Source organism: Bos indicus, chromosome 25 (assembly GCF_029378745.1).
Source record: "Bos indicus isolate NIAB-ARS_2022 breed Sahiwal x Tharparkar chromosome 25, NIAB-ARS_B.indTharparkar_mat_pri_1.0, whole genome shotgun sequence".
In the NCBI taxonomy this organism is placed as follows: domain Eukaryota; kingdom Metazoa; phylum Chordata; class Mammalia; order Artiodactyla; family Bovidae; genus Bos; species Bos indicus.
Window position 1 is genome coordinate 38,838,571 of NC_091784.1, and position 25,284 is coordinate 38,863,854.

Genomic DNA, 25,284 nt, shown 5'->3' on the forward strand with positions numbered 1-25,284 from the left:
GTAAGCATAACTTTTATATGCACTGCGGAAAGAAAAAAAAATTGTGACTCACTTTATTGCGGTGAACCAAAACCCAAAATACCTCTGGGGTCTGCCTGGATGTATTACTGTATTTAAATCCATACTGGGACTTCCGTGGTGGTTCAGTGGTTAAGAATCCGCCTGCCAATGCGGGAAACATGGGTTCGATCCCTCGTCCAGGGACGAAGACCCCGTGTGCCATGGGGCGACTAAGCCTTGGAACCACAACTACTGAGCCTGTGCGCTGTAGAGCCCGCGTTCCCCGAGAAGAGAAGCCACCGCAGTGCAAGCCCGCACACCGCAACGGGAGGAGCCCCCATTCGCCTCAACTAGAGAAAGCCCACTTGCAGCAACGAAGACCCACTGCAGCCAAAACTACATCACTTAAAATAAGATCTAAAAGTAAAACACCTTCACACCCTTCGTTCTCTCAGAGGTGGGCCTCTCTGCATAATCCTGCCCGGAGGAACGCATTCAGTCTTGCAGTGGATCACAGAAATCATCTCTTGAAGTCAGAATTTCCTAGTAATTCTCACAGGAACAGAGCTAGTTGTGGATGGCAAGTTTCTAGCTAAGTAAGTTGCCAAGCAGCTGTACTCAACACCTCTGAGCAGCCCTACAGTACCAAAAGATGTCACTGGCGTGTCTAGACCAAGCACGGGCTAAAACACGAGGTCCGCACGTTTGTGGCGACCACACGCAAGGCGAACCGAATGCCTCTCGTCACTACTGCGTTCAGAGGAGCAGAGCAGGGTGCTTCTGCGGGAGGAAGCGAGCTCCGGTCCCCGCTCTGCCTGTCCCACATGCTCCCCGTGTGACTTGACAAGTCGCCTCGCCTCTGGAAGCCCGGCTTCCTTACACAGAGACACTGCACATCCCTCAGGATTATAACAGTGTCCCCCTCCTGGGGGCAGGTTCACCTCACCTTCCACGGCAGAATCGCCGTTTCAAGGGCGTAGTCCGTGTGTCCCACTCGGAGAGCGGGTGGACACCGCAGGGGCCCCCACTTCGTATCAGGGTTGTGATGCTTGGGCACCACCCCAACCTGGGGAGACGGTTCATCTCCCCACTGAGTCGGGTCCACTGAGCCCCTGGTATCTTATTTCTGCACCCCAGTGCCTGGAACCTGCCGGATGTTCCATGAACATGTAATGGAGCTCAAGGTCGCCTGCCTGGGAGGGGTCACACCTAGGTCCCTCTGCTCCAGAGACCATGAGGTTGTGCCCCTTGGGCTAGAAATAGGTCTGGATCATTCCCGAAGGCCACTCCCAGTTTTACAAAAGCAAAGGACCCAGGGACTTCCCTGGTGGTCCAGTGGTTAAGACTCGACCTTCTAATGCAAGGGAGGCAGGTTTGGTCCCTGATCCAGAGCTGAGATCCCACATGCCTCGTGGCCAAAAATACAAAACACGAAAACAGAAGCAGTGTTGTAGCAGACTCAATAAAGATGTAAAAATGGTCCACGTTGAAAAAGTCTTAAAAAGCCAGTGTCCAGATAGTAGGGAGATGCTTGTTAAGACGACACCTGCTCTTTGGGACCCGCTCTATTTTCTGTGATGACAGAATTTCCACCCTCTGCCAGATGTTAGTGAAAGGTACTCAGACTGACAGAAGGGATTTCTCTCTGAAATCTGCCGCCGCACGGACTTGTGACACTTTACCAAAGCAGTGAATTTGGTGACACCTGGGCACCTCTCTGGCTGGGGGCAAGTGAATGACCACTCTCACGCCAAGAGGAAAGGGCACAGCCTGGGGTCAGGAGGGGCCCTCTGTGGGCCACCCCCCAGCACGTGCTCGCTCAGGGCCCTGCAGGGTGCGGGAGGGCCTCGATCTGCACTCTTGGTCATTATTTTGTCAGCGAGCCCTACAGCTCGTTTTTCCTGCAACCGCAGAGAGAAGCAGAAGAAGCCACACAGCCCTGGCTTTGAAAACGGGGGGGCCTGGAGGACTGAGGAGGGCAGGGGTCCTCAGGAAGGAGAGGGGACCCTCTCCCCCACCCCCTCCATCCCCGCTCCTACCTGCCGCCTGCACGGTGGACATGGCTGGCTTCAGCAAGGGGCCCCTGGGCGGGAGGAGGGAGCCCGCGGATGGGGCCAGGAAGAGCGCCCTTACGCTCCAGTAGAAGAGAGCAGGAGGCTGGGGGCGACATGAATGAGGGACACAGAAGGCCCCGGGGCCGGGGCCATTGCGGGCAGAAGGCCGGGAGGAGTGGGGCAGGGTGGGCCGCGGGGGCATAGAATGCGGCCTCACAATCCAGGGTTCTCAGGTTCTGAGCCTGCAGTCGCCACCGCTGGGAAGAAGCCACAGTCCGGATTCCACCTCTGGCAGCTGGGGCACTCAGAGAGGAGCCCGTTTAATACCACTGTCCAGGGGATTCTTGATAAAAGCCACGACTTAGGAGTGGTATTCTTGCCTGGAGACTTCCGTGGACAGAGGAGCCTGGCGGGCTACGGTCCAGGGGGTCGCCAAGAGTCAGACAAGACTGAGCAACTAACAAAACGAGTGGTAGGGGCTTCCCCGGTGGCTATGCCAACGCAGGAGACGTGGGTTCGATCCCTGCGTTGGGAAGATCTCCTGGAGAAGGAAACAGCAACCCACTCCAGTACTCTTGCCTGGCAAATCCCATGGACTGAGGAGCCTGGCAGGCTACAGTCCAGGGGGTCACAGAAGAGTCTCGGCGACTAAGCAGCAGAAGCAGCCCAAGCCCCAGAGCAGCCAGGTGAGGACCCAAGGGGGCAGGCTCTCCCGTCCCCCAGGGCGGAGGGGAGGACTGTCAGCAAGCAGAGCGCTGAGGCCCCAGGAAGCAGGCGCCCCTCGAATGGGTCCGCCGCTCCCTACTTTGCTTCCGTGGTGGCTCCCCTTGCTTTCTGAGGACAAGTTCCTTCCCAGTTTCCAGGGACACCCAAGGAAAGGACGGGGGTTCTGCAGCTCCGCCAGGAGGAAGGGCCCAGGGTCTGTGCGTGGAGCCAGAGAGGAGCCCAGAGGCGTGCCCCGTGATCACGACCATCAGTACTTTCAGCTGCTGCCGCGAACAGTGCTAACAGGTGTGGCCACGTGAAGGGCTCCGGGGCTCCCCGCGGGCTGCCCTGCCGGAGGAACCCGCTTCCAAGGCTGGGCTTTCCCTGCAGGTCACACGATTACAGTCAGCTGACCTGGACGCTGCAGCATAGGACTGGGTCTTTGGTGCCTCCCACTAAGTAGCCCTCACCTCTCATTTAGAAGAGGTGCCCTTTCCTAAAACGGTCTCCTTCTGTCTTCCTACCTGGCGGAACCAGGGCCTGTAGCCTGTTGCAGGTGTTAACGGTGTGGTTTCTCTTTTAAAGGGGACACAGCCTGCTCTTCCATCTCGGAGCTGCGTGTCCTGGCCCACTAAGGAGGAGCCCACTTGTGACTCAGTTTCCTCACCTGTAAAATGCGGTCAGTCAGTTCAGTTGCCCAGTCGTGTCCAGCTCTTTGCGACCCCGTGGACTACAGCACAGCAGGCCTCCCTGTCCATCACCAACTCCCCGAGCTTGCTCAAACTCGTGTCCATGGAGTCGGTGATGCCATCCAGCCATCTCCTCTGTTGTCCCCTTATCCTCCCACCTTCAATCTTCCCCAGCATCAGGGTCTTTTCCGATGAATAGGCTCTTCACATCAGGTGGCCAAGGCATTGGAGCCTCAGCTTCAGCATCAGTCCTTCCAATATACACCCAGGACTGATCTCCTTTAGGATGGACTGGTTGGATCTCCTTGCAGTCCCAGGGACTCCCAAGTAAAATGAGGTACTGCATCGGATCTCTGTGAGGGGACATGGCTGAGTGGGCGGCCGTCAGCGGAGTGTGGGGCTGCCTCGGAGCCCAGGCGCTGCTGGGGGCCCCGCGCGGACGTGGCACACACAGCACTGACCGCGGGTGCGGCCCGCCCACCCCCCCGCCCCAGAAGTTTTGGCGAGTGGTTTAAGGTGGGAATTGTCATCGCTCTTGTTACATGTATATGCGAGGCTTCCCAAGTGGCTCAGTGGTAAAGAATCTGCCTGCAATGCAGGAGGCTCGGGAGATGTGGGTTCGATCCCTGGGTCGCGAAGATCCCCTGGAGAAGGAAATGGCCACCCACTCCAGTATTCTTGCCTGGAGAATCCCATGGACAGAGGAGCCTGGTGGGCTGCAGTCCATGGGGTCACAAAGAGTTGGATAAGACTTAGTGACTAAAGAAAAACATGCATGCATGTAATTTGACAAGGGTTGACTTTTTCCCCACATGGGCTCACCTTTCTGTTTTGTTGTGCAATTTGCTTTTTTCCCTGGAGAGCTTGGCTCCTCCTCCGAGATCCCATGATCTCCATCCTCCGTCTGACCAGTGTGTATGCCCCTGCTCGTTGAAAGGCCAGGCCCCCCTCAGATCAGACTGCAGTCTCCTTTCCCTTGTTGATGATTTCCCAGGACTGCCCATGCGCCGTGCACTCTGTTGAACTCAATTCATGTTCAGTGAACCAGATTTTACAAATCTCTCTTTTTTGGCACATCTAAATAACAATTACAAATACATTAAAGTAGTTCTCTTATTAAACAATGTAACCTGCAGTTATAAGTGTGGCATGGTTAGATTCTTTTGAATATTGCAAACACCTCAGACAACAAATAAAGCATATATTAATGCAATGATTACCAAGCCAACCTCTTACCCCAAGTAGCAACATCATGGATTTAACTAACATCTTCATTATTCCCTCTTTTTTTTTTTTCAAATACCTCTTTCAGGTTACAGCTATATTTATTTTGATACTTTTCCAGGACTGAAGCCCCCAGAGAAGAGGAACACCATCTCTCATCAGCTGGATTAAGGCATTTTGGTTATAGATGGAGGAATTCCTGGATGCAGCCGGATCTGGACTGCTCTTCCCAGGGCCATCAGACTAAAGATGCTGTTTATAAGTAAACATCATTTGCTGCATCGATCAGATTTGAAAGCTCAAACCCTTCACTTAGGTTTCAGTCCTTTTCCAGCTTGTTTCTCCCCTAAAACGATGCCATCTGTAGTCCTGCTTGATGGTATTCTGTAACTTCTTATAGAAAAAGCCAAGCGAAATTCTTGGGCCATTACATAATCCATCTCTGGGTTTTTATGTTTGACCAACGCAGTCCTGTCATTATGAATTAGTGACTTGACCTGTTAGCGTTATTAAAGACTTATGTTTGCTCTGTTAGTATTGTGTGAAAATTAACAAGGCTGCCTAATTAAATGAAGGGTTGAGTCCGCCTGGACACCTGGGGAGACGGCTGCAGGATCTGGGAGCACCCTGCTGAGCCCACCCCTTCCCTGGCTGCTCTGTGTGAGTGCTAGGGCAGACCCCTCCTGCTTCTCGAGTGACCACCAGTGTGGACACTTCCCGCTTTCTGGGGGGCAAGTGGCTTTGTCCCTTGGTCCATGCGGTTACTGGTTTCTACTTCGACAGAAACAAGTAAGCAGCATCACTTTATAATGGGAGGAGGACAGCACAGCTCTATGCTAGCAGCTGCCCCCTGGATTAGCTTTCTGTGCTGCCCAACAGAAGACCACAGACTTAGCAGCTGAACACAGCACCCCATCAATGGTCTCACAGTTCTCGGGGTCAGGAGTCTGGGCTCAACTTCACTGGTCATCTGCTCGGGAGTCTCACAAGTTTGTGATCGACTGGGCTGCAATCTTACCTGGAGGTCTAAGTGAGAATGATCTACTCTCAGTCCATGCAAGCTGCCAGCCGGATTCACTTCTTGGAAGCTGCTGATGGAGGGCACCGGCTTCTTGACTGTGGGCCGCCCTTGGATTTAGAGGCTGCCCATGGTCCCCCAGGGGCTGCTCACAGCCTGGCTATCTGCTTCCGCAAGGCCATCAGGAGAGAGAGTTTCTTGCCTCCAAGAGTGAAGTCCCTCTGCAAAGGGCTTTTACATAAATAAGCCAAGCTCACCCAGGATAATCTTCATTCTGAATAACTCAAGACTCAACTGATGTGGTATTGGAATTACACCTGCAAAATCCCTTTCTCTTTGCGTTATTCTGCCAGCTAGAAGGTTGTTACATGTCAGCCCCCATCCAGGGAAGGAGTTTTATGGGGGGAGGGGCAGAGACCTCAGGGACCACCCTGAGTAGACAGTGAAATCAGTGAGAGCTAAACACAGTCTGTCACCCCCCGAGCTGCCCAGGTGGCACCAGCGTGAAGAACCCTCCTGCTAACGCAGGGGACAAGAGAGACCTGGGTTTGATCCCTGTGTTGGGAAGATCCGCTGGTGGAGGCCATGGCAACTCACTCCAGTATAGTGTCCTTGCCTGGAGAATCCCCGTGGCCAGAGAAGCCTGGCGGGCTACAGTCCATGGGGTCTCAGAGTCTGACATGACCGAAGCGACTTAGCATGCACACAGACACATTACTCCTCCACTTCTGTGTTACAACCACCCTTGTGCACCCTTCACAGTAACGGGTCCCTGCAGAGCATCAGTATGAGCTCATAGGTTCGCCATGGCCCCAGAGGCCACCTCCCTCTAGGCCGTCTTTGCCCTGGCTACAGTCAGCTGGCCAAAGTCCCTGCTTCCGGGCCTTTGCACTTGACGATCGTTTTGTCCACTTCCCTCCCCCGCATCCTCACACCTTCACTGTATCCTGGCCTTGGCTAAACTACCGCCCCATCAGAGAAACCCTAATGCCCTGAAAGCCGCACTACACCCCTCCTGATCAGATGGCCCCCGGAGCTCCCAGGGGCCCTTGGCTTCTGCCTGTTTTCTGAACTTGGTTTGGCAGCCCGGTGCGGACTCCACAAGCTAAACAAAACCCGTCACCAGGGATCCTCTTTTATGGTTTGGTTTGTGACCCAAGAATCCTGAGCGGCCGTGTGAACGTGGGCAGATTACTCTCCCTCGGGGAACCCAAGGATGCTGTCAGGCAGGGCTCAGGGGCTGTGTGAACTCAGAGGACCTTCCTCTTTCCCCAAGAGAAGTACCTGCAAAGGATGGGGTTCACTTGGGCTCAGTTTTTTGAGGATGAGAATGAGATACATGCCTATAATATTTGCTAACTTGGCTTCAGGTACTTATTTTCAAGCCACATTTGGGATAAATTATTATCTTGAAAAAACTTTTCTCGCTCTTACTTTTCTGGAAATGACTTTTAACTCAAGCTTCTCGTCATCTTCAACGTTGGTGTCACTGTGACCCCAGAGTTCTCTCTCTGCCTCAGATTCCCAGCTCACCTCGTCTTGTCTTATCTTCTGGACTGTTCCAGCTACGGCCTTTTTAAAAATCACGTGTGGGGGACTTCCTTAGTGGCCCAGTGGATAAGACTCCACCTCCCCAACGCATGGGACACAGATTTGATTCCACAAGCTGAGAGTGAGGCCAAAAGAAAAGAAAATCATGTGATGCTGTCATTGGTAAGTCATCCCACTCATGCAAAACTAGGACAGTCACTTTTACTACACATCCTTTTCAAAAAAGAAAAGGAAAAACCTTTTTAAATTGTAAAATATAAAACACAGAGAAAAATATAGAAGGTGTAAATGTGAATTATTTTAAAGCAAAACATGTAATCACCACATGGGTCAAGAACTGGAATGTTGGCAACAATCCCAAAGCCTCAGTATGTCCCTTTAGTGCCACCAAAGGCGTCTACATCCCGGTTGCTATGGTAACATTACGGTACTCACTGTCTTGATGCTTTGACCATTAAACGTACATCCTTCGATGTTATAATTAAGTTCTTGCCTATTTTTGAGTCTCACCTGTAAAAGGATCGTACAAGGCTCTCTGGGGCTCTGGCTTGTTTACTTGGCACGTGTTTAAGATTCACCCTCGTTGTTGCACTGTTGTGCTTCATTCTGTTTTTGTTGTTACCAATAATATCCCAAATATAAATAAATAGGCCACATTTATTCATCCATTCTACTGGTGATGGACACTCGGGCCGTGCCAGACACGGCTGCTGAGAACGCTCTTGCACCCGCTCCTGCTGTGTGTACGATCTAAGGCGATACTGTCCCCGGGCCAGTCCCAGCTTCGGCGTCAGAGATAAGTGATGATGTCAGACCAGTTTCCCCAGTGACAGCGTCAGCCCACAGTTCCATGTGGCCTTCCTGGGGGGGTGTCTCATTGTGGGTTTTATCTGCATGTCTCTGCTTGCTGAGGTCGAGCACTTTTCCCTACATTTACTGATCATCCATATTTCCCCCTTTTTTTTTTCTTAAAAGTTGATTCGAGTCCTTTGCTTTTTTTTTTAAGTGTTTGTCTCGTTCATACTGACTGACAGGCATTGTTTTGATAATCTAGATCTTGGCTCTTTGTTGGCAACAGGTGTTGCAAATATCTTCTCCTGCTTGGTGGTTTGCCATTTGGGGGTTTGTTTGTTTGTTAATGCTATGCTATGCTAAGTCGCTTCAGTCGTGTCAGACCCTGTGCGACCCCATAGACGGCAGCCCACCAGGCTCCCCCGTCCCTGAGATTCTCCAGGCAAGAACACTGGACTGGGTTGCCATTTCCTTCTCCAGTGCATGAAAGTGAAAAGTGAAAGTGAAGTCGCTCAGTCGTGTCCGACTCTTAGCGACCCCAGGGACTGCAGCCTTCCAGGCTCCTCCGTCCATGGGATTTTCCAGGCAAGAGTACTGGAGTGGGTTGCCTTGTTTGTTAATATTTTATTTATTTAAAAACTTTTAATTTTATATTGGAGTATAGCTGATTAACAATGCTGTGATAGTTTCAGGTGAACAGCAAAGGGACTCACCCATACACGTATCCACTCTCCCCTAAACTCCCTTCCCATCCAGGCTGCTACATAACATTGAGCAGAGTTCTCTGTGCTATACAGTGGGACCTTGTTGGTTATCTATTTTAAATGTAACTGTGTATATGTCGATCTCAAGGTGGTTTGCCTTTTCACCCTCTTAATGATCAACAGAAGTTTTCGATTTTAAAGTACTTGAAGGGGGAGAGACAAACTGGGAGATTGGGACTGACATACACACACTACTACATGTGAAGCAGAGAACTAATAAGAACCTACTGTATAGCACAGGGAAGTCTACGCAATACTCTCTAATGTCCTGTATGGGAGAGAATCTAAAAAAGAGTGGATGTATGTGTATGTGTGTGTGTGTGTATATATATATGTCATGCCCCGTGGGGCCACCCAAGACGGGTGGGCATGGTGGAGAGGTCTGACACAATGTGGTCCACTGGAGAAGGGAATGGCAAACCACTTCAGTATTCTTGCCTTGAGAACCCCATGAACAGTATGAAAAGGCAAAATGATAGGATACTGAAAGAGAAACTCCCCAGGTCAGTAGGTGCCCAATATGCTACTGGAGATCAGTGGAGAAATAACTCCAGAAAGAATGAAGGGATGGAGCCAAAGAAAAAATACCCAGCTGTGGATGTGACTGGTGATAGAAGCAAGGTCCAATGCTGTAAAGAGCAATATTGCATAGGAACCTGGAATGTCAGGTCCATGAATCAAGGCAAATTGAAAGTGGTCAAACGAGACGGCAAGAGTGAACATCGACATTCTAGGAATCAGCGAACTGAAATGGACGGGAATGGGTGAATTTAACTCAGATGACCATTATATCTACTACTGTGGGCAGGAATCCCTTAGAAGAAATGGAGTAGCCATCATGGTCAACAAAAGAGTCTGAAATGCAGTACTTGGATGCAATCTCAAAAATGACAGAATGATCTCTGTTCGTTTCCAAGGCAAACTATTCAATATCACAGTAATCCAAGTCTATGCCCCAAATAGTAACGCTGAAGAAGCTGAAGTTGAACGGTTCTGTGAAGACCTACAAGACCTTTTAGAACTAACACCCAAAAAAGATGTCCTTTTCATTATAGGGGACTGGAATGCAAAAGTAGGAAGTCAAGAAACACCTGGGGTAACAGGCAAATTTGGCCTTGGAATACGGAATGAAGAAGGGCAAATACTAATAGAGTTTTGCCAAGAAAATGAACTGGTCATAGCAAACACCCTCTTCCAACAACACAAGAGAACACTCTACACATGGACATCACCAGATGGTCAACACCGAAATCAGATTGATTATATCCTTGCAGCCAAAGATGGAGAAGCTCTATACAGTCAACAAAAACAAGACCAGGAGCTGACTGGTCAAATCGTGAACTCCTTATTGCCAAATTCAGACTTAAATTGAAAGTAGGGAAAACCACTTGACCATTCAGGTATGACCTAAATCAAGTCCCTTATGATTATACAGTGGAAGTAAGAAATAGATTTAAGGGACTAGATCTGATAGATAGAATGTCTGATGAACTATGGACGGAGGTTTGTGACATTGTACAGGAGACAGGGATCAAGACCATTCCCATAGAAAAGAAATGCAAAAAAGCAAAATGGCTGCCTGGGCAGGCCTTACAAATAGCTGTGAAAAGAAGAGAAGCGAAAAGCAAAGAAGAAAAGGAAAGATATAAGCATCTGAATGCAGAGTTCCAAAGAATAGCAAGAAGAGATAAGAAAGCCTTCCTCAGCGATCAATGCAAAGAAATAGAGGAAAACAACAGAATGGGAAGGACTAGAGATCCCTTCAAGAAAATTAGAGATACCAAGGGAACATTTCATGCAAAGATGGGCTCGATAAAGGACAGAAATGGTATGGACCTAACAGAAGCAGAAGATATTAAGAAGAGGTGGCAAGAATACACAGAAGAACTGTACAAAAAAGATCTTCACGACCCAGATAATCACGATGGTGTGATCACTCACCTAGAGCCAGACATCCTGGAACGTGAAGTCAAGTGGGCTTTAGAAAGCATCACTACGAACAAAGCTAGGGGAGGTGATGGAATTCCAGTTGAGCTATTTCAAATCCTGAAAGATGATGCTGTGAAAGTGCTGCACTCAGTATGCCAGCAAAGTTGGAAAACTCAGCAGTGGCCACAGGACTGGAAAAGGTCAGTTTTCATTCCAATCCCAAAGAAAGGCAATGCCAAAGAATGCTCAAACTACCGCACAATTGCACTCATCTCACACGCTAGTAAAGTAATGCTCAAAATTCTCCAAGCCAGGCTTCAGCAATACGTGAAACGTGAACTTCCTGATGTTCAAGCTGGTTTTAGAAAAGGCAGAGGAACCAGAGATCAAATTGCCAACATCCACTGGATCATGGAAAAAGCAAGAGAGTTCCAGAAAAACATCTATTTCTGCTTTATTGACTATGCCAAAGCCTTTGACTGTGTGGATCACAATAAACTGTGGAAAATTCTGAAAGAGATGGGAATACCAGACCACCTGATCTGCCTCTTGAGAAATGTGTATGCAGGTCAGGAAGCAACAGTTAGAACTGGACATGGAACAAGAGACTGGTTCCAAATAGGAAAAGGAGTTCATCAAGGCTGTATATTGTCACCCTGTTTATTTAACTTCTATGCAGAGTACATCATGAGAAACGCTGGGCTGGAAGAAGCACAAGCTGGAATCAAGATTGCTGGGAGAAATATCAATAACCTCAGGTATGCAGATGACACCACCCTTATGGCAGAAAGTGAATGGGAACTAAAAAGCCTCTTGATGAAAGTGAAAGAGGAAAGTGAAAAAGTTGGCTTAAAGCTCAACATTCAGAAAATGAAGATCATGGCATCCGGTCCCATCACTTCATGGGAAATAGATGGGCAAACAGTGGAAACAGTGTCAGACTTTATTTTTTGGGGTTCCAAAATCACTGCAGATGGTGACTGCAGCCATGAAATTAAACAATGCTTACTCCTTGGAAGAAAAGTTATGACCAACCTAGATAGCATATTGAAAAGCAGAGACATTTCTTTGCCAAAAAAGGTCCATCTAGTCAAGGCTAAGGTTTTTCCAGTGGTCATGTATGGATGTAAGAGTTGGACTGTGAAGAAAGCTGAGCACTGAAGAATTGATGCTTTTGAACTGTGGTGTTGGAGAAGACTCTTGAGAGTCCCTTGGACTGCAAGGAGATCCAACCAGTCCATTCTGAAGGAGATCAGCCCTGGGATTTCTTTGGAGGGAATGATGCTAAAGCTGAAACTCCAGTACTTTGGCCACCTCATGCGAAGAGTTGACTCATTGGGAAACACTCTGATGCTGGGAGGGATTGGGGGCAGGAGGAGAAGGGGACGACAGAGGAAGAGATGGCTGGATGGCATCACCGACTCGATGGACGTGAGTCTGAGTGAACTCCGGGAGTTGGTGATGGACAGGGAGGCCTGGCGTGCTGCGATTCATGGGGTTGCAAAGAGTCAGACACGACTGAGTGACTGATCTGATCTGATCTGATCTAGCAACTAAATAACAAAGTAATTGAGTATATTAATTTTTTCCTTTAAGGTTGGTGCTTTTTGCATCTTTTGTTGAAATCCTCCCTTCCCTCAAGATTGTTAGGATGTTCTCTTATACTGTCTTCATGATGCTTTGTTTGGTCTCGTACACTTGGCCCTGTGATTAGCGTGGTCACGTCTCGGTGTGTGCCCCTTTTCTTAGCATCTGTCCCAATAAGCATCGCTTTTACTCTCAAAAGTAAAAGAATTTACTGCAGAATTTCCTGTAGAAATTCCTGTAGAATTTCCTTAAGCTTTTCTTCCAGGGTAGATGATACCTGTGGTGCTGGCCGTGGGCAGGGCTCCTCTTCTATGCTAGAGGGTTGCTGATGGGGTCTGGGATGGGAAACGCCACTCTGGAGTAGCTTAGTGAAAAACTTCGTCTGTAAATATCTTGACAATGAAGCACATTTTAGGTGCAACTGGTGTGCTGGGAAAATTATATTCCTGGAGTCAAATATACAGAACACGCCTTTTTTATGCAGGTCTAACACAGATCGTGGTCTGGTTTTGAATATTCTGTGAGACTTTAGTGCCATTTGACTTCCCTGGTAGCTCAGAGGGTAAGGAGTCTGCCAGCAATGTGGGAGACCCGGGTTGGATCCCTGGGTGGGGAAGATCCCCTGGAGAAGGAAATGGCAACCCACTCCAGTATTCTTGCCTGGAAAATCTCATGGACGGACGAGCCTGGCAGGCTACAGTTCATGGGGTCCCAGAGAGTCAGACACGACTGAGCGGCTTCACTTCATTTCACTTAGTGCCATGAGAAGCTCCTCAAACTGCTCCTGACCAGTAGGCGTCACCTGGTGGGGTACAGGGTGAAGCATAAGGCAAGTGGAAGGTGGGCCCTGCCTGAAAGGCTTCTGGTGGAGAACAGATAAATATACAGACCTGTATTCCGACAGGTATGTAAATATTAGGGACTTGAAGGTACGAGTGCAAGTTTGTTTATTTGGCTGTGCTGGGTCTTAGTTGCGGCATGTGGGATCTAGTTCCCTGACCAGGGACCGAACCAGGGCCCCCTGCACTGGTGGGGAGTCTTAGCCACCAGACCACCAGGGAAGTCCCATGAGTGCAAGTTTTATGTTGTTTGTTGGAGTGTAGCTTATGTTAAGCATATTAACCTGGGCTTCTTGGTCCACTCCTGACCCTTGTACTTCACCACTGACCTCATCAGTTTATCCTACTTAACCCTTGATTAGCTGCCTTTATACACCCAACTCAAATAAACCCCTACAGGTTACAGCCTTTTCTGCCTTCTCACCTATTTCTCTCTCCCCGATTGGACCTTTTCATCCAGATGAAGAGGTCTCTTGACCAATCTGAAACCCCAGTAGGGCCGGACACAGTGAGCACTCCTAAAATGTCTGTCACGTGAACATTTGACTCGGCCGTGTTTACATGACTTTGCATGACTGGGTGGGGGTCAGGCAGCTGACAGTGACTGTCGCTGGCTCCAGGTTTAGCTCGCTGTTTGTTAGAGGTTGTGTAGGTTTTCTCTTAGATACAAAACATCCCCTCTTCACGTGAAGGCACGGGTGGCTGACGTTGGCTGTGTGAATCTGGACATGCACGTGAGCTGCACGTTCTACACAGTGTTTCTGCAAGTTTTTCTCTACCATAGATGGGGGAAATCCTACATTTTTAGCTGCTTTATCTCTTAAGTATCAAGTGAAAAACGAAAGTGTTGAAATCCATTTCATCAGCAGAGTAAAGGAAGGAGCTGTATGGCGTGGGCCGCCCTGGGGGCCAGCCAGCACTGGCTGAGTGGTGAGAAGGGGTCGTCAAGCTGAGGAGCGAGGCTGCCCAGGGTCCCGCCCCAGGAGCGCCGGTTTCATGGCCAACGTATGACTGACTGGCTTTACAGAGGGAGGAACGACTGTAAGCAGAATTAAAGTGAAAACACTGTGTTCTGCTTGTGAGTAAGCGTTTACTCCCAGTGAAAAATAATGTCCACAGAGAAAGGAAACATCAGTGGCTAACAAAGAGAAATGCCATTGCAGTTTAAGAACAACCTAAGCACCTCAGCTTAGCTCACGGTAGACAGCCTACCATGTCACGAGTGGGTGAAGACAGCCCCACACATTGCTGATGGGGGGGCTGAAATGCAGCCATGGGGTGAATGTGTGTGAGTCAGTTCTGCTAATCTCTGCCCTTTCGTTCAGGCTCTTCCAACACTTCTCAATGTATGAATTTACCCTTCTTTCTGGGGGACTGAGGGAGGGATATTCATTCCTTTATAAAAATCAAGTACCTGTTGTGTGCTGAGCAATCATAAAGCCCTGGAGATTCCAACATAAGTAAGACAGGCACTCCCTCGGAGATCTCATGGTGTGGTCAGGGAGACAGACGGGAAGACAGACAATTGGCATGTGACACAGGAGGGGCTAGAATGGAGAATGTGCAAAGTGTGAGGGTGTAGACTCAGGTCTATTTTCCCTTGGTAAGATCTGACCTTTGATCTGAGACTTAAGGTGGCATGAGAATGGACAGTGGAAGAAGGAAGGTGGACAGGACGTGTGGGACAGCGGGGTCTGTGTGCAGGAAGCCGAGGGGTCTGATGGAGCAAGGGAGGGCCCGCATATGGAGCTCTGCCAAGGCTCAAGCTGAAAGGTTCAGGGGAGCTGAGGCTACCACGGAAGGGGAAGCCAGGTGGGGGAAGCCATCGGGAAGAACCTCAGCTCTTTCCTATGGTTGATGGGCAACTGCTGGAGACATCCAGTCAGCCCATCCTGGCATCAGTCCAGCCATGCCTCTCTGCCCCAAACAGCAGAATATACACAGTAATGTCCACCATCCTGACAGGAGCTCTCTACCAATCATCTGGAAGGGTGCTGGATCCAGGGTTGTTTAGTCTAAAGTGTTTCTGGAACTCTCACAAAGCAGTGATACTAATGGCCAAGTTCACCAGCCCATTTACACAGAGATGATAATAACACTAGAAATATACGAGTCCTCACTGGGAGCCAGGCACTGCTGTAAGCGATCTATACACACTTCCTCACTTCATCCTCGGCACCACCCAAAGGTACAGATGATGATGTTTTCCCACTTTGTAGATAAGGATACAGGAGCTGAGTGACTCACATAGCAAGCGATGGACCTGGAATCTGAACCCCAGGGACAGAAGTGGCAAAGCTAGGATGGAGAAGAAACAGGAAATGAAAGTTGAGATTTTAAAAAGCAGAAACAAGAATGAGGATGATCAGTTGTGGTGAGGACAGAAAAATGCAGACCTCCTGACAATAACTGAAAGGTCAGCTCTGCAAAGGCTGGAAGGACTGGGGAGTGGGGGTGGGGCTGGGGAGGAACACAGGTCCCCAGAAGATCCACTTGGCAGACCCTGAATCCAGGAAAAACGGCACGAACTCTGTCACAGCACAGAACACTGCAAGGACCTTGGAGAGCTCCTAAGTCAATGGCCTGTTCTAAAGCAGAGCCCAAGGCCAGAGAGAGGAAACAGCTACAAAGTGTCACGCGCAGAACAGGATCTAGTTCTTTCTACTTTAAGACTAATGTTTCTGCAGACCAGTGGCCATTCACGCTCCTGCTAACAGTACTCCAATTCTCCTCTGAGGAACCACCCCCTCTGTCTGGCTGGGCCCTTATGCTATGGGTCTCAGCTCAGACTGCTACAACAAAAATACCACAGACTGGGTAGTTAAACAACAAATATTTCTCACAATTCTGGAAGCTGAGAGTCCAAGATCAAGGCACTAGTAGATACGGCGTCAGGGGACAGCCTGCTCCCTGGCTTGAGGACAGCCACCCTCTTTGCTATAGCATTACAAGAGGCAGGGCTGTGAGGTCTTCTAGTCTCCTCATGAGGGCTCCACCTTCATGACTTAATCCTCTCAAAGGTCCTATCTCTAAAGGGATCCGAGTTTCAATTATGAATCCTGCTGCTGCTGCTAAGTCACTTCAGTCGTGTCCGACTCTGTGGGACCCCATAGACGGCAGCCCACCAGGCTCCCCCGTCCCTGGGATTCTCCAGGCAAAAACAGTGGAGTAGGTTGCCATTTCCTTCTCCAGTGCATGAAAGTGAAAAGTGAAAGTGAAGTTGCTCAGTCGTGTCTGATTTCTTGCGACCCCATGGACTGCGGTCTACCAGGCTCCTCTGTCCATGGGATTTTCCAGGCAAGAGTACTGGAGTGGGGTGCCATCGCCTTCAAATTATGAATCCTGGGAGAACACAAACATATTATCCAAAACACCCCAGTTCTCCAGGCTCAGTCAGTCCACACATGCCATTCCCTCATAACACACACGATTCCGCAGAGCCATCCAGGGTGACCCAGAGGCTTCAGCTTTTTCTCCCTCTGGAGACAATCCATGTGGGGCTTCCCCTGTGGGTCCCCAGAAAGGAACAAGAACCAGAGAAAAAGGGAGAGAAGCACAGTCCAACTGATACTGCTTCAGCCTCTGTGTCTGGCTGTGCCTGGCCTTTCCTCAATCACATCTTTTTTGCTTTCATTTTTCTTTCTCCAGCCCAGCTTTGGGGAAATCATCTCCTACCTCTCTGGGTTGTTGGAGAGATGAACTGAGAAGGCCCACGTACAGCACCTACACCAGAGGCTTGCACCCATCGAGCACTCACATGTTGGCATTACTACATAAAGCTACCTCGAAATAGGTGTTCGAGGGTAGTTAAACACTGGCAACACAGAACCTGAACAAATTGGTGACTTGTTATTGCTACCACACCATGTTGTACTCACAAAATCACCTGTCCTGGGATTTTCCCCAAGAAGGTTAAAGCTTTATGTGTAGGCAAGACGACGTTTCGATTAGGTGGAAACCACCTAGACACCTGTTTTGGTGCCTGATTCCAAGCGCCCACAAGCCGGCTCGCGCCACTACCCTGCAGCCCGCTCCTCCAGTCCCTGCAGGGCTGTGCACCCAGGCGCCTCCCGACCCTGCCCCGCTCCTCGCCTGCGGCCCTGAGAACACACCGCCTGCTCCAATGGGTAGACCCTGGGGGCGGCCGGCAACCTCAGGAGGCGATCGGCCAGGTCCCGGGGGCCTGTGGACCATGTGCGGGGCCACCTCGGCCCCGGGATCGCGGGAAGAGCGCGGAACTACCGCGGCTTCGCAGCACTTCAATCAGACCCCGGAAGTGGGCGGGCGCGCGACCCCGACGAGACCCAGAGGCCGGCTGAGGACGCAGTAGGCCGCAGCCAATAGCGCGCCTGCAGTCTTTTGCGTCACTGCAAAGCTGACCAATGGGCGCGGGTCTGGCAGCCGCTTCCTGCCCACGGTCTCCTCCGCCTCGCGGGAGGGCCGGGCCGCTCTCCAGCCGCCGAGGAGCAATCGCCGCGACCCCGCCCGCGCGGTGCCCCTCTCCCGCAGGTGAGTGCAGCGGTGGCCGAGAGGTCGGATGGGCGCCTCGGTCCCTCCTGCAGAGGTTGGGGCGGCTGAGGCAGCAACTGCGTTTGTCCCACGCGTGCCGAGTGGGGAAGGGGCTGTGCTGGTGCTCTTTGCTGCACACCCGCGGGCGCACCGCCCCCGGCCCCCCGCCCCAACATGACACCCCAACCAGCATCTGCCCTGGAGTGACTTGGGAAGAGGCTGGAGGGTGGAGAGGATCGAGCCCGTCTCCTCTCCTGTGGGCAGTTATGACAGCAAAGCTGCTTGTCCTGGGATTAGCTCAGGCAGATGGTCAGGGCTGGCGCTGAGATGCTACTGGTGGCCGGGCAAGGGGCCCACCTGTCGCCCCACCACTGGGAACCAGAGTGAAACCAGGCTGACCGCCCAGATCAGACAGCCGGGGGGTTATTTTCTGAGCTGCCAAATGTGGGAGAGGATGGACCCAGCTCCTCAGGAAGGGCTCAACTATCTTGCATGTCCTGTTTCTTCCCACCGCTTTGACCCTAACATTGCCTCCCAGCAGCCCTCACAATTGTCAGGCAGGCAGTGAGCCGCTTTAGTAGCAAAGGGTTTTCTCTGACCAGGGGATGGGTGTGACAGGATGTGATAAAAAGAAAAAAAAAAACATCAGAAAACCTTGCAGGAAGCAGTCCTAAGGCGATTGGGAAGTAAATGCTTCAGGCTCTCCTTTGGGACTCTCTCCCTTCCTCTACCACACCCCAGCCTACTCTCTCCACCCCCACCTTCCCTTGGGTACCTCCACTTCTCTGAAGGAATCTGTTAATTAACCGTGCAGAAAGGCAGATGGTTCTGAGGGTGGCCAGCAAGTCTTCTGAGTAGAATGACTGAGGCACCAACTGGAATTCATCATGCAGAATTTCTTGGTGAATCGGAGGTCACTTGCTTGGGAGACGTTGCCTCTACCTCTTCACTTCTACAAAACCAAGAAATCCTAGAATTGTGGAACTCAATGCTTCAACCTCCCATTCAAGAGCCCTCTGACCCAGTGACCCGATGTCCCTAGACGTGTTACCCCATCACCTCACAGCCAGAAACTGGCTTATGAGAAATTGAGACCACATCTTGGTCAAGGAGGTGGGACTAACCAAGGATGGCTACCTCCTGTCATCTTTAGCTGGGAAGTGATGTGCACCAGGATTTTCTACTCCAGAGGGAGTTTACAAACATCACCCCCAGGTGAGTCTTCTGTTTGTTAGCTGCCCAGAAGGCTCAATTATGTCTGTTTGGAAATGACCGCTTAGTCATTTCCAAATAACTAAGTTCAGCATCATCATTCATTGAGCTCAAGATGCAGACTGGGCCTGACCTCACGTTACTTGTACAGTGAGCCAAGAAATCTCTTTGAAGACTGGGTTCACATTAAAAATGTCTCCATGGGGGACTCCCCTGGTGGCCCAAAGGCTAAGACTCCAGGCTCCCACATCCCACATGCTGCAACTAAAGATCCCATGTGCTGCAGTTAAGACCCAGCACAGCCTAATAATAAATAAAAATTTTTTTTATTAAAAAAAAATCACCATGGGAACTGACATACCGCCTTTCCCTATGTAAAACTCTTACTTTTCCCCAACAACTTATGAAGAGGATTGTCAAACATAGTCAAATTGAAAGAATTATACAGTAAGCACCCACATACTCATCTTCCACCTAGATTCTACTATTGACAGCTTAACATACTTGCCTTATCGCATACCTGTCCACCTGTTAGAAGCTTTGTTGTTGTGTTGTTGTATTGTTGTGTAGTCGCTAAGTTGTGTCTGACTCTGGGAGCCCACCAGGCTCCTCTGTCCATGGGCTTTCCCAGGCAAGAATACTGGACTGGGTTGCCATTTCCTTCTCCAGGGGATCTTCCCAACCCAGGGATCAAACCTGTGTCTCCTGCATTGGCAGGCGGATTCTTTACCACTGAGCCACCAGGGAAGCATGACCTAGGACCTTACTTTTAACCTGAAGTATGTCTGACATTTGGCTTCCCCGGAACCGTATTTCCATCTTAGCGCAGGGAGTCAGTGAATGTAGGTGGCAGTGATTTTCTGTAACTTTGAATAAACACTCACTTTGTGCAGAGCACTGGGAGATACAGAGGAAATGAGGAGGTCAAGGACTCAGACTGACCAGAAAGGGCTTTGATTTTTTTGTTTGTTTGTTTTTAAGAGAGAGAAGATTGGCAGTCTGGGATAGTAAATGCCAAGAAGTAAATGATTTCAGTGACACTCGTTGAGTTCCTGCTGGGTGCTGAGCAATCTGGTATAACTCTGTGCCTATGTTACCTCTTTCAGGTCTCACAACAACTACATAAGTAGGTCAGTTCTCCTTTCTGCCTTTTCCAGATTAGGAGACCGAGGCACAGAGAGGTTAGTCAGTGGACTCTTGTTCATGCTAGATGGTAGTGGGGCCAGGACCCAAATTCCCACAGTCTGGGTCCAGTGTGACTCTGGGACTCTTGAGTCACAGAGTAAATGCTTCAGGGGGAGAGTGGACCCTCAGGCTTGACCAGGGAAGAGCAGAAGGCATCTGGAGGTGCCACAGCTATCTCAGGAGTCCCAGCTCAGGCACCCAGATGAAGTTGCCAGTTTTCAAATGGCTTCAGAAAGCTGGCGTCCTGACTTCCCATGTGTTTGACCTGGATGTTGGTGCCCCAGGTGGAAGGATCACGTTTCTCCATTCTTCCTGTCGCCACTGCCTGTCCTGGGTGTTTTCCAAAGTTTGGCACGTGCTCCACTTCCCGACTTCCTATTTATCCTTCAGTCACTTCCTTGCAGCCCACACTCTCTTCTCCATGTTTGTAAGACACACTTTGTTCCAGACGAGCCTAGTTGCTCACAGCAGTTGCTCCTGTTTTCAGAGGCACTCCGTCACCCATGTTGCCATTCCAGTTGTCACGCTTTCTGTGCCCCCGGGCATCTCGAGCAGAAAGGCATGGCTCCAGCTGTGAGGCACCCAGGCTCCGTCTTCTGGTCGCTCCAGTTTCCAAGTCAGACAAGCTATGTCCTCCTTTTGCGGCGCTGCTCAGTCTTGGGTGTTGGGGCTGCTCCATCAGGCAGAGCTGCTCGCTGTGACTCCCCCGGCTGCCCTCATCCAGCTGCTCTGTTTTGCTGCCGTAGGTCTGGCCACGTGGCCTTGACGCGGCTCCAGGAGTCACGCTCCGGGGAGCAGCAGCCCCGTCGGCCCCAGGGTTGGGGGGTGGGGGGCAGTCAGTGGTGATGCTGAAAGCTCAGCTTCTCTGTACACCAGTGCCACACTGGATCTTGGAGACAGACCCTGATGCTGGGAAAGACTGAAGGCAAACGGAGAAGAGGGTGGCAGAGGATAAGATGGTTAGAGAGGTTCATGTCCAACTCAATGGACATAAACTTGAGCAAACTCCGAGAAATAGTGGAGGACAGAGGATCCTGGCATGGTGCAGTCCAGGGGTCGCAGAGAGTCAGACATAACTTAGCAACTGAGCAATGACAACAGAGTTCCGGGTGAAGTTAAAAAGGGTAGCTTTACTGCTCTGCCAGGCAAGGGGGACCACAGTAGGCTAAACGCCCTCAGATACATGCGTCCCCACGTGGGGAACGTAGTGACAAGTTTTGCAGTAATTGTCCAAAGAGGGTGTGGTAAGCTCATGGATAAGCTGATGGGTTGGTGGTGAGGTCAGCACCACCATCATCAGCCTTCAGCGTCATCAACCTTCGGGTCCAATGGCCTGGGGTCTGCGTGCTTGTGGGAAGCATACTATGGTTAATCATTAACTTCTCCCACCTGGAGGGGGTTTCAGTGTCTGCAGGGTAGCTTAAAGGTACTGTGGTGTGTGATGGGAACCAGGGCCTTGCCCCAAGGCTGCTCTGGACTGTCCCTCCCTTCCCTAATTACCAACTGCTTGAATCTGCCCCTTGGAACTCAGGGAATGAAGGCTGAATGAAGGCCATCCTCTACAGTCAAAGAAACGAAGGCCCTGTGCCCAGAAGCCCCACGGGGCTCTGTGCGGTGTCAGTGGCAGAGCACAGGTGTGGGCCTGCACACCCTCCACGAAGCAGAAGGGGAAAGGAGAGAAGGAACAGCAGCGGAGAATGGCAGGAGGAGGGGGTCAGGGGGAGGTGGCCACCAAAAGCAGGTAAAGACAGGCCCCTGCCATCCCTGCCACCTGCTCAATCGAGCGGCTCCTACAGGACCACACAGGACTCTGGCTGGGGTGCCAGGCCTGTGCGGACACCCCTACCAAACCCAGAGGAAGGGGGATCATGGGGGGCCCCGCCAATGTGAGGGGGACCCTGTGCACCAGAGGGTGGGGCCTATGGGGAGGCCTTTCAAGGATTCATTAGATCTGCAACCTGTCATTTATTCTTTAGACAAGAAAGATCCAAACTGTGACCGAATGACAACACTATTCATTAAACTGGGGGCAGTAGGTATTTGGATAGTACATATTTTTTTTTTCTGGATTTTTTTTGTATATTTCGAGAAAAAAAAAATCCTTACCATGAGAGGGAGAAAAGGCAAAGAACAGAAAAGGAACCTGGACTGAAGCTGGGTTCTGCCCTTGCTTTGCTGGGGGGTGGGGAGGGTGCTCAGCCTCCTGCAGCAAGAGAGCATCACCCCGGGGTTCCCTGCCTCGCCAGGCAGTCCCCGGGGCCAGGGTCCTGGAGTGGCCGTGCCCACTGACCTCGCCCTCCTGCCTCTCTCCCCTCAGCCCCCGCGGCCATGCCCAGCTCGGCGCTGTGGGCGGTGGACCTGTTCGGGAGGGTGTTCACGCTGTCCACGGCCGGGCAGCACTGGGAGCCGTGCAGGGACGCCCAGCTGGAGTTCAAGCGGGTCAGCGCGGCCAGGGACTGCTGCTGGGGCATCGCCTGTGACCACCAGGTGTACGTGCTCGTGGGTGCCAGCGACGTCCCCATCCGCTGCCAGGAGGAGGCCTATGAGAATCAGGTGGGTCCGAGGGGTGGCGGGGTCGCCGGGAGACAGCCCTGCACCCCCGACGCCTGGCCTGTTCCCTCCTGTTCCCTTCAGTCTGCTGAGATCAGGCCGCGCAGCTGCTGCAGCCCGCGCCGCGTCCTGTCCTCACCCAGGCCACTGGCCGGGTCTGCACAGGCTCCGGGGCGGGTTCCGGGAGCTCACAACAGCCGTGCCCCCCACCACCCAGGGCGGCAGGTCCCTGCCCTTCAGGTTGCGGTTCTGGTGGCCGTCTGCTCACTTCCTGTCCTGGAGACGAGGCGAGGGCCCTGCTGACCCTGGAGAGGCCTTCACCGCCCGGGCCTAAGGCCAGTCTCTGCCTCCGCCCGCAGCGCTGGAACCCCGTGGGCGGCTTCTGTGAGACGCTCCTGCCGAGTGACCGCTGGCCGTGGAGCGACGTGAGTGGGCTCCAGCACCGGCCGCTGGATGGGGTGGCGCTGCCCTCGCCGCACTGGGAGTGGGAGTCGGACTGGTACGTGGATGAGAATTTTGGAGGGGAACCCACGGAGAAAGGGGTAGGTGAACTCGGAGAAAGGGGTAGGTGAACTCGGGTCTTGCCGGCGGGGCTCCCCGTACCCCCAGTGCTGTCCCCGCGCCCCGTGGCATTGGGCCTCGCCCTGGGCCGCGCGCTCCCTGCTTGCTGGACGGGGCCCACGGGTGACGCTTCAGGCCACATGCTGCCCCCCCCCTCCCGCTCCCCTTCCCCAGCTCTTCCCCCCCCATCCCGCTCCCCTTCCCCAGCTCTTTCCTGCCTCCCCCCCCTCCCGCTCCCTTTCCCCAGCTCTTTCCCCCCCCCATCCCGCTCCCCTTCCCCAGCTCTTCCCTGCCTCCCCCCCATCCCGCTCCCCTTCCCCAGCTCTTCCCTGCCTCCCCCCCCATCCCGCTCCCCTTCCCCAGCTCTTCCCTGCCTCCCCCCCCATCCCGCTCCCCTTCCCCAGCTCTTCCCTGCCTCCCCCCCATCCCGCTCCCCTTCCCCAGCTCTTCCCTGCCTCCCCCCCATCCCGCTCCCCTTCCCCAGCTCTTCCCTGCCTCCCCCCACCATCCCGCTCCCCTTCCCCAGCTCTTTCCTGGCCTTCCCCGGGAAACTTCCAGAGCCCCCCACCCCCACCTTGATGTTTCAGGGCTGGACATATGCCATCGACTTCCCTGCCGCTTACACGAGGGACAAGAAGTGGAATTCCTGCGTGCGGCGCCGGCGGTGGATCCGGTACAGGAGATACAAGTCTCAGGACGCCTGGGCCAAGGTCTGGGGCCTGCGGGGCCAGGGGCACGTAGGCGGCGGGCCTGTGCGGGGAGGGCGCGTGGACCCGCACGCCTAGCCTGGGGCCTGGCCTCTGACCCCCTCCAGTGTTGAACGCTGTGACCCAGTGTCCCTTCCTTTGGGAGGTGGCCGCTGCGGGAGCCGGGCCAGACTGTGGCCCAGGGCAGCACAGCAGGGCGTTGCCCTGGTCTCTGGACTGCCCTGTCCCGGACTGAGACTCCATCTGGTACATCTTCCTCCCCCACCCCCCAACCCCACCCCATGCAGGAGCCACTCAGGCCCTTGTATTTTTCCAGTGACCCAGAAAAACCAACCAAGGGGTGTGAGGCCTGGACTGGGGTGCTCGGGGGCCTTGAATGAGAGGAAGGCCTCAGACCCTTGCCCGACCTCTCTGGAGGGCCCATGCCACGAGGTGGGGGCTGCCGGCCCAGCCTGCCTGGCCCCGGGGTGGGAGCAGCCAGGCAGCAGGGCGACGGCCAGGGTCACGGGAGCCCCCACCCCACGGCCGTGTTCTGGGGTTAGCTCCTTCTCTGTGGAAGATGGAGTCACAGCAAAGTGGGGGCCACTGTGAGCCCTTGGGGCCAGCAGCCCAGCCTGGGGCTGGTGGAGGGGAGGACACGGCAGAGGGGCCCTCCGCCCAATGCTGCCCTTCCTGTGAAGTCAGCAGAGCCAGGCTAGAGAACAGAGGGCACGTGCTGAGGGCTGGCGGGCAGCCGGGGTGGGGGCTTGCAGGAGCGGACCAGCGCCGCCCCGGGCCCAGGCGCCCACGGGCACTGAGGCCTCCTGCCTCCCACCCCTTCCATGCAGATCCCTTCGGAGGACGACCCCCAGCAACTGCCTGACCCCTTCAGTGACCTCTCTGTGGGTGGGTGGGAGGTCACAGACGAGCCCGTGGGCCGCCTCTCCGTGTGGGCCGTGACCCTGCAGGGAAAGGTAAGGCCACCCCAGAGCTGCGGGTGGGAGGTGGCGGACCGGGCCGCCCACGGAGCGGGTGGGGGAGAGGCTGCCCCCGCCGGCCTCCTGGGTGGACGAAGGAGGGCGCTCCCTGGGCCCTCCTCATGTCCTGTCCCAGCAGTGGGGGCTGCCTGAGCAGGTGGCATGTTGCTGGGGGCCCCACAGTCCCCCGTCCTGTGACCCTGCTGTCCTGGGGACCCCCTGGGTCCTCGTCCTCCTAGAGGCCTCTGAGCTCCCTGCGTGCCTGGTCCTGGCCTGTCCCTCCTCTGAGCACCTGGAGCCTTGGTTGGCGCCCACCCTGGGCTGGGTCGCATCAGGCTTGGCTCCTCAGAGCAAGGCTAGGCTCCCTTCCCAGTACCCTGTGGTGCCTCCCACACAGCAGTGTCCAGTATATTAAGGTGGGTGGGTAGGATGGGTGGATAAGTGAATGGATG

At 52.8% G+C, this 25,284-nt stretch overlaps 1 protein-coding gene across 8 annotated transcripts in view; it reads left to right on the top strand.

Moving 5' to 3' along the window:
* Nucleotides 1-17,568: 17,568 nt before the first annotated feature.
* TECPR1 (tectonin beta-propeller repeat containing 1) overlaps nt 17,569-25,284 on the top strand; it is a 28,420-nt gene continuing 20,704 nt past the window's right edge. For all 8 annotated transcript variants that reach the window (XR_011564130.1, XR_011564131.1, XR_011564129.1 and 5 more), the window contains exons 1-5: nt 17,569-17,661; nt 22,376-22,611; nt 22,968-23,150; nt 23,757-23,879; nt 24,704-24,829. Coding sequence is in view for 3 of the 8 variants with exons in the window: in XM_070780204.1 (XP_070636305.1) it covers nt 22,387-22,611; nt 22,968-23,150; nt 23,757-23,879; nt 24,704-24,829 (657 nt within the window). In the remaining 5 variants the exon portion in view is untranslated. The remainder of the gene's footprint in view (nt 17,662-22,375; nt 22,612-22,967; nt 23,151-23,756; nt 23,880-24,703; nt 24,830-25,284) is intronic.